General features: G+C 33.2%; 1 protein-coding gene across 1 annotated transcript; it reads left to right on the plus strand.

The window, feature by feature from the left end:
* Nucleotides 1–1,474: 1,474 nt before the first annotated feature.
* On the plus strand, nucleotides 1,475–4,589 carry LOC145062280 (DNAJ heat shock N-terminal domain-containing protein). The gene is made up of 10 exons (XM_079009907.1): nucleotides 1,475–1,580; nucleotides 1,943–2,055; nucleotides 2,201–2,260; nucleotides 2,378–2,460; nucleotides 2,539–2,704; nucleotides 3,021–3,150; nucleotides 3,376–3,534; nucleotides 3,665–3,837; nucleotides 4,028–4,108; nucleotides 4,460–4,589. The coding sequence occupies exons 2-10, from the start codon at nucleotides 1,969–1,971 to the stop codon at nucleotides 4,550–4,552; spliced, it is 1,032 nt and encodes a 343-aa protein (XP_078866033.1). The 5' UTR covers nucleotides 1,475–1,580; nucleotides 1,943–1,968; the 3' UTR covers nucleotides 4,553–4,589.
* The last annotated feature ends 4,975 nt before the right edge of the window (nucleotides 4,590–9,564 follow it).

A 9,564-nucleotide genomic window follows, 5' to 3' on the forward strand; every position in this document is an offset into this window, starting at 1 on the left:
CAACTGTGGAAAAGGAGGACTTTGTTAGAGGAGACACAACATCGAGAGTCCATAGATCAGTAACATGTAAGAAGTGTAACAATGTTAGTCACAATGCAAGAACCTACAAAGGGCAAAGACCAATTGTTGGTGGGGGTGGTGAACAGTCAAAAGTCAAAGGAAAAGGGAAGGAAACAACTTGATGGTTTGTAATAGGGCTAGTATTTTGTTACTTTTAATATGAATGGATTCTCTTATGTTGCTACTTGTAATAGGGCTAATATTTTGGTACATTATTTATGAATAGTTTGTAATAGGGCTAGTATTTTGCTATTTGTTTTGGCCAATATGTTGGCACTTTTGAATGAACTAGTTTGTAACAACTAATCCTCATTGCCCTGTAATAGTTTGGTACTAGTTAATGGAATGTTTTCTTCTTATGATGCACAATTGCTACTTGTTTTGATCAATATGCTGCTTATACATCACTTTAAAACATAATCAATACAACACAATACCATTTTCATTGATCTTAAAGAACTTAACCATTTGCATTACAATACTTAGACAACTTAACCATTACAGAAGAGGATACCATTACATTCACTACTACAACCTAACCATTACAGAAGACTTTACCATTATAATAACAACTCATCTCCACCTTACAACTTGTAAACAAGTATCACCAAGAACAATACCCAACTAACAAATAAACATATCTTCAAGAATAGATTTTCATTTTTCAGCTTCTTGTTCAACCTCATAAGCCAGGAGATTGTTAATCCGTCACCATGATCCTTTTCATCATCATCTACCCAAGCAATAAATTCTTTACGTGATCCTTGTCAATTTCAAAAGCCACGATTACAATACCCACAATCGCATACAATGATATCTCAATCTAGGGTTACGATTACAAAATTCTCAACTACAACATACCTTACTTGGACATGCGTAATAGGGTCTTCTTGGATTATTGTTAGTAGTTGAAGTCCGAATTACAACAGCACACCCACAATCGCATTTAACCATCCCTGATTTGAAGGAGAGAAGGTGTAACCGATTCAACAATGGAGAAATTGAAAAAAAACTCAAATTAGGGTCGATCTGATGAAAAAGCGACTATTTAAAGATCGTTAGCAATGGTAAATGACTATTATACCCCCAACATGCAAGGCACGTAGGGTGTCTAACGGAAATAATTGTCGGATTGTTAAAATAGGGACTAGGCGCGTTACACAATTAAAACTTGAGGACAATCCAAGTTAGAAAAATAAGTTAGAGACCAAGCATACAATTTATACTAAACCATAGGGACCATTCGCGTAATTTACACTATTAAATAAGTCCATCAATTTTTGAAATACAATTTTTAATACAAAAAATTTAAACCACATCGTCAAGGAAACAATTCGTAAAGCCTAACGAACACATTGATAATGACTGTCAATCGTCACGAACAATTGGACATACGTAAGTTTATCAACAGAAAACAAAGAAATTTCGAGAGAATCAAAGGGCTTATTGCGTTAGTTTCTGGAATTTCTTTTCATATTCGTACATTGATCGATTGAATTTCTCCCGTGATTGGAACAATCGTAAGCTTCCTTCCTCTCTCAGTTTATCTTTGATGTATGTGCGATTTTGGAAATTTTTGTCATCGACGAACATTTCAAATTTGTTAATAAACATATATGTTAGCAATGATTCGAGTAAATTGGTTTTCATTTTCAATTAACAACAAATGAATCTATCTAGCCTAGATCCTGCCCACAAAGTTCCAACGCAAGACATTGAAAATCAAATGTGTTACTTTGCAAGTTTAGTTTTTTATGGCTTCTATGCTCTTTGATAATCACATTAAACTTTACAATATTTGTTATAACTTGGAAGCAATCATGCTGATTAACAACTTTTGTATTAGGGTTGATCAAGAACTATGATTTTGTGTCTCTTGTAGGCTTCCAAAGTTGTGATTTCTGAAGTATGGTGAAGGAAACTGAGTATTATGACACATTGGGAGTCAATCCTGAAGCATCTGCATCTGATATTAAAAAGGCTTACTACCTCAAAGTACGTTTACTTATTACTTATTATTCATGAATCATGATTCACTCCAATTGCTAAAACTTTCAAAAAGATAATATTTTTCATTTAAATGCTATGTTGCTTGCTTGATATCACACTATGTAATTATACAACGTATGTTATATTTTAGGCAAGGATAGTTCACCCTGACAAAAATCCAGGGGATCCAAAAGCAGCTCATAATTTCCAGGTATGTTGCTTAGGTCTATAATCTTATAAATTCTACATTAAATTTCTCAAAATCTTCCATTTTAAATATTGAAGATTGAAGATAAATGGAATTCGCTTGTATTTCTTCATCATGAAGGTGCTTGGAGAGGCTTACCAGGTTCTAAGCGATCCTCAAAAGCGTGAAGCATATGACAAAAATGGAAAAGAAGGACTAAAACAGTGAGTATAATTCATTATTTCATTACAACTTTCTTTATCATGAAGATTTTTAATAGAAACAATTCCTACCTTTTACAGGGAGACAATGGTGGATCCTTCGGCTGTTTTTGGTATGGTATTTGGTAGTGATTTATTCGAGGATTATATCGGGGAGCTTTATATGGCTTCTATACAGACTGTAGAGCTTGAAGAAGAGTCAAAGGTTCCTGAAGTTCGCAGACAAAAAATTCAGGAGAGGATGAAGGTTTTGTTTTTTCCCATTGAGTGCTAAGGGTGAATTGTGAAAATTGAAGGAAAAAGTAAATAAGGGTTAATTCGTAAAAAGTTAGTACATAAGGAGAAAGATTTGTTTTCCTAATTTTCTCTATTAAGTTGTTCTTTCTGTGTTAAGTAAAAAAGAAGTAAAAAAGAAGTAAAAAAGAAACACACATATATAGTTTAATGGATTAAGTCATATCCCTAATAATTCAATTAAGTAAAAAGCAAACAACACCTTACTAAAGGTAAGAAATGCTAATTGTTAAATATATGTTGAAGCTTTGGTGATCTTTGTTGCTTAGGCATTACAAAAGGAGAGAGAATCTAAGCTCATAGCAAATCTTAAAGATCGCCTTCGACTATTTGTTGAAGGCAAAACAACGGAGTTTGTTGATTGGGCCACATCGGAAGCTCAACGTCTTTCACCCGCAAGTACGTTCTTAGTTATATCCATATCCGTTATCTGTTATTTGCTATCTGCTATCTGTTATCTGTTATCTGTTATTTGGGGAAGTGACTTGTTTTTCATCTTTAATCTATACAAAGGACGTGATACCTTTCTCTTTCTTATCATCAAAAATGGTACAAGAAAATTTATCCAGTCTTGTCTAGTCCAATCCGGTCCCATCAGTGACAAGGTTTCTTGTCTTGTGTCAGCTTTTGGTGAGGCTATGCTACATACAGTTGGCTACATCTACACAAGGCAGGCTGCAAAAGAACTTGGAAAAGATAGAAGGTATATGAGTGTCCCATTTTTTGCGGAATGGGTTAGGGACAAAGGACACCAGATTAAATCACAAGTTTCAGCCGCTTCAGGTTCATTTGTTTTAATTTATTATTATTATTATTATTATTATTATTATTATTATTATTATTATTCAACAATTATGTTTGTTGATATACTAAATGAACCTGAAATGTTTATTACTTTTTTCATTCTGTGTAGGCGCTGTTCAATTAATTCATACAGTTGAAGAGCTGAAGAAGTTGAACGAATCAAAAGCCAAAGAAGAGGAGATAATAAAAGTTATTGAAAGTAAAAAAGATGCAATGTTTAATTCCTTGTGGCAGCTTAATGTTGTAGATATTGAAACAACATTGTCCCATGTTTGTCAAGCTGTGAGTGTTCATGTATCACACATGATAAGACATGACAAGACAGAACAATAACATAATGAACTTGTATTGTGTTTGGACCGAGACTAATACCAAACACAATACAGTCTATTTTGTTATGTCATGTTAAAATTTTTTCCTATGATACTTGTGTGGATGATTTTTTAATTAAGAAATTTTTTTTCCACTCTAGGTGCTTAGAGATTCTAGTGTTTCAAAAGATATTTTAAAACAAAGGGCTAGAGGAATGAAGAAGCTTGGAACAATATTTCAAGTAAGCGTTACATTAATAACATCCTATCCAGAGGGACGGACTTAATATGTGGGCTGTGAGCACTTGTCCACATTGCCCTGTATGGTCCGACCTATGAACTTTTAAATATATTTTGTTTTTGTTTCTGATTAAATTTAAATAATTACTTTTAGAAAAGGGATTTTATAGTTTGACGTATTTGGGGAGTAGTGCAATATTTGATTATTATATACTTCTTTCATTTAGTGGAAAGTGGAGTGTTGGTCTTCAGAAAAATAATAAATAAATAAAGAACTTTAGTGTAGTAATCATAAGGGTATTATTCTTTTCAATATTAATTTCAAATAATTATTCTTGATATGGTTTTTATAGGGAGCAAAGTCGAATTACAGAAGAGATAACAGTTTGCGCCAAGAAAGCACCGTGCAAAAAACAGCTGCTTCTTCATCTTCTTCATCCAAATAATTTCAGATGTCGACTATTTATATTCATTTAACATTATGTACTGTATTATATTAATATTAATATTCTAAAAAATGACACATGTTTTTATTTAATGACAAATTACCGAAAAAAACATGTTGATTTTTTTAGCGAAAAAAGCATTACATGTTTTTTTACCGCTTGAATTTGCCATTCTTCATGAATTTAAGTTGTTCACGTTTTTGTGATTTTAATTTTATAGTTTTGATTTATATACACAAAAGAACCCTAAACTATTCTCAATCAATTCTTCAGAAATCTGCATAATATAAATTAAACAAAAAAGAACTAAAGAGCGACGCTAATTTCATGTAAATTAATGCATCAATATTGAAATTACTAGATGGGGTTCATGATAGTATACACACGGTTCTAAAAAGCGCAAGACATGGAGCGACGGTAAGACCAAACTTCAAGAATTACGAGTTTTGGCGTTTTTCAAGACGTGATGCAATGTGGTGATTTTGTCTTAATTTATAATTATATTGCCAATAAATATAATTTGATATCAAATATAACTAGTTTTTAGAAGTATTATATTAACAATAAATGACAAAAAAATAACAAAAACCTCAATACTTCTATGTCCGATTAGAAAAAGATCTAACAAAGAGCAAAAAAAAACGTGTCTCAAAATGAAAAAATATGTGTCATGTCACACCATAACGCGCCATGACACACCATATTACACACTGTTACACGTCATGCCTAACAACAATGTCATGAGTCGGAGTCGTGCCTCACGCCATGACATGCCTTGGTGTGCGCTATGGCATGCCTTTCATTCTGACCAAGGTTCTAAATAGCATGTCATGACTTCAAGACTTTTATGTGACATCATGTTTTAACAAAATGTCATCTTAAGTCTCTCTCTCTCTCTCTCTCTCACACACACACACACACACACATATATATATATATATATATATATATAATATTAGAAAAAAATATATAAAATCATAAATTATATACAAATTGGCATTTTAAGTCACCCCTTACAAACAGTGTGGCTCGTCATCAGCTCGTAAAACTTGAGGCTTGACATTGCGTCAAGTCACACCTAACGTTATTTATAACTTTAGTTAAAACTACTAATTAATCAAATTTAAAGATAAATAAAAAAAATAACAGTTTTTCTATATAAAATTAATAAAAGAGAAAAAAGATAAATTTTTCTAGTCTTTTAACCATTTAGCAAAAAAAATTAAGAGAAAACCAAAATAGCCTGTGAAATATTAGGTGTGTTTCCGTGGCATGCAATTTTAAAGACTGTTTTTTGAAGTTACAGATCACAACATTTCAATTATTTATAAATTAAATTATATAAGTTGAATAGTCTTCGAAGTTTCAAATACATGAGGTTCAAGAAAAATTGCTAGCTTTATAATATATATATATATATATATATATATATATATATATATATATATATATATATATATATATATTGCAATTTTTACATGGCTAAAGTGCAAATGAAACGTATTATCTATAACTTTCTCTCCAAAATTTATGATTTCCTCTCAAAAATCTTATATCCCACTTCATCTTGTTAAATAAGATTGTATATGTATATAATGCATAAGGTTATGCATTATACAAATGTACAATCTCACTTAAGGAGAATAAATTGCGTCTGAGAATGTTTACACAGTTGTCATGTGAATATAGTTATCATGTGAATATGGCAAAAATCGATTTTTTATATACTTGTGACGAAATGTAGCCCAGATGACATAAATCGTAGCATGTGGAGGACCATCTAGAGTTTCATTGGCTATTTGGGTTTATTTCTTATTATTTATTATTTTTTTTCTATTTCTTAGCAAATGATTAAGAAATTAGGGTAAATTTGTCTTTTTTCTGTTAACAAAATGGTTTTGTTCGATATTACAATCAATTACATTGTGTTTTTCTATATTGTTTTTTAAAGTCATTTTTGGGTGTTTTCACAAATCGTTTCTATAGTTAATGTTGAAGAAGTAAATCATAATAATTTCACAACAAAGAAGTTGATATCTAGGCTTGAACAGAAATGTTATTTATAAAAATTTACATAATTATCCTTAACACAAACATACATTAAAATAAAGGTTTATTATTCATACTCCCCCTATCTCATATCATATCAACGTCATAATAAATTGAGAGAATTTCGTATATATCCTTATTAAGCTTCAAAATATTGTATTTGTCCAGCCTAAAATTTAAATATCACATTTACCTTTCTTAAATTTTAAAATATCATATTTACCAAAATCTATTTTTTATTTATTTTTAAAATATTTCAGAATCTTTTTTTATATTCTAAAATAATTATAACCTATCAATAAACAGTTTGACCATATTATCCTTCACTATTATGCACTTTATCATCGTCTACTAGATGTTCATAAATCTATGAAAGGATAAAAAATAAACTTATCAAATACATGAAATTATACATACGACATGATAAAGAAGAAATACTTAAAATGCAATCCTTTGCTTTGCGATATTTAATAATATTACCTAGCTCTTCCATAGTAAATGAAAATTTCGATTGTGCAATTTTTAGGATTAAAAAGCCAACCTTTTATTATGGTATAAAATTTGAAATATAAAAATACACATCTATTCCATATTATGTAGCCTTTGACCCACATCGCAAATATATCATATGCGAAGCTTTTGGATGCATTTACTTCAAATATAAAAGCTTTACTATGGAACATCGCCGGTGTAGCCTTTCTCCCTTAGCCTCCCTTAGTATGTAGCATTTCTCCCTTAGCCTCCCTTAGTATGAAGTAAATGCATCCAACCTTTTATTATGTTTCTAGACTCCAAGCTAAAAACACCCAAGTATGTAGCCTTTTCACTATAAATGTAACATCTTGTTTCGAATTGTTTCCATTTTGAATTGGTAATAAAAGGATTAAGTGCTATCAAGTTATGGATAAGTGAGGGGTTGAGTTTTGGTGTAACGCCCCGACTCTCAGATATTAATTTTACAGCTTTATTTTTATATTAAAAGGTCTACTCGACGAGTTGAATGCCCTGACTCGTCGAGTAGGAACACTTTTGACTGCGAGTTTAAGTGACTAACTCGACGAGTCGGAGGACACGACTCGACGAGTTGGAGCTGGAGGATAAAACCCTAATTTCCGGGGTTTTGCTCCCTATTTAAAGGGTCACTAGCCTCCCTTTGCCTCCCTTACAGCCCCTTGTGAGTCCAGAAACCCTAAATCGCCGTTTTCTCTCCATACTTGTGTGTTTTTAGCTTGGAAGGTGGATCTTGGTGAGAGGAGCTTGAAGATCAAGAAGTTTGAGGCAAGGAACGTGTGTGGATCTGAAGTCTACCCTAGTTTAGCATCATTTGAAGGTATCAAGTTGTTACCTTGATCTCCTTCTAGCTAGATCCTTCTATATTTGAGTTTTAGGGCCATTTTAGTATGTTGGTGTTTCATTTCGAGTGATGAACCAAGATCTGAAGTTGCAACTTCAGATCTAGGCTCATCTTGGTCCTTATAATCATAAAGTTTCAGCCTTTAGCATGCTAGTGTATTTCCCTTGCCTAGAATCTCTTCTTTAGCTTGATTTAAGTCATTATTACCTTGCATGTACGTAAAGTTTGCAACTTTACGTAAGAAGTATGCATTAGGAGCTTAGATCTACGTTATGGAGCTTTGGAATGAGTTAAAAAGCATCTGAATGGAGAAAGGACTGAAGGGAATCGACGGGTTGCATGGTCAACTCGACGAGTCCGATGAAGATTGTCGTGTAAGGATTTCTGCATGGACTCGGCAAGTCAGTAGGATGACTCGGCGAGTCAGATAGGGTTTTCCTGACAATTGGACATGCATGAACTCGGCGAGTTGCATGGAAACTCAACGAGTCAACGGTGGAATTTCACGACTTCTCGAGTCCAGGAAGGACTCGACGAGTCGGTGAACTACACTCGACGATTCGGGTCAACATGGACTGTTGACCTTGACTATTGACTCGGACTTTGACCAAGGGTTAACTAGTTGACTTCTGGGGTATTTTGGTAAATTGGAAATTTATGGAAATGGCCTTATGGTAAATATAGGTGGTGGAGTTTGTGGCCGTGGTTCGAGAGCTTGAGATATCATTTCGATTCGACAGTTGAGAGGTAAGTTATCCTCACTATACTAAGAGGTCTAAGGCACCAATGTCGGCCCATTGGATATGATATCCTAGCAGTTATATTATGTTGAGTATGAGTTAGTTATGCATGCTAATTTCTATGCCAGTTGGTAGATCTGTAGGACTACCTGTGTTATTACCTGATTATTTGTATGTGCATTAGTTATGTTATATGTCGACATATTATGTGGGTTGGGTTGAGGTTATATTGTTTTGTTTGGTAGCCAACAAACCCTAGAGTATTCCAGATATGAGCTGAGAGCCGGGCAGGGCATGCCAGACTCATACTGAGGACTCGGGAGCATTCCAGATACGAGCACCCTCGTACACAAGGGATATGAGAAGGTACACTGGGTGTATGAGGGTTAGATTGAAAAACCTTAATATTAGGGTTGTACACTATATAAGCATAATGTTAAGCCTCCTTCTTCATGCTAAGTCAGCCCCCACCTTCTAAAACCCTAGAAATCGTCCTTAATCATTCATGGTGGAATTTTAAGCTTATGGAATCCATTTTTGGAGTGTTTGGCCCATTTTCAAGAAGGTGTAATTTGATGAAAACATGGGGATCAAGGAGAAGCTTATGGATCTGGCTTTTGTGATTCATTTTCAGCTTGATGAAGGTATAAATCTTTGAACTTGATCATTGATGTTTTAGGTCTACCATTTATGGGTTTTTGTTCATTTTGTTCCCAAGTATGAGATCTAACGGTCTTGATTTCATTCCAGGAGCTTTGAGTTACCCCTCTTAGTGTTTCTGAGGTTCAAGGTCCATAAAGTTGGCACCTTTAGAGTTTAAGACCATCTATGTTAGAGTTTGAGCCATTTCCATGGAAGTAGAATGTCAT

The sequence above is a fragment of the Lactuca serriola genome, chromosome 7 (genome assembly GCF_051521515.1).
Source record: "Lactuca serriola cultivar US96UC23 chromosome 7, Lser_US96UC23_V15, whole genome shotgun sequence".
NCBI lineage: Eukaryota > Viridiplantae > Streptophyta > Magnoliopsida > Asterales > Asteraceae > Lactuca > Lactuca serriola.

Bases quoted from the DNA above. Each gene is read 5' to 3' on its own strand.
- LOC145062280 (XM_079009907.1), top strand. From the start codon at position 1,969: ATGGTGAAGGAAACTGAGTATTATGACACATTGGGAGTCAATCCTGAA. The intron at 2,705-3,020 runs GTTTTGTTTTTT...TTTGTTGCTTAG, and splicing joins AAATTCAGGAGAGGATGAAG to GCATTACAAAAGGAGAGAGA. The intron at 4,109-4,459 runs GTAAGCGTTACA...TGGTTTTTATAG, and splicing joins AGCTTGGAACAATATTTCAA to GGAGCAAAGTCGAATTACAG.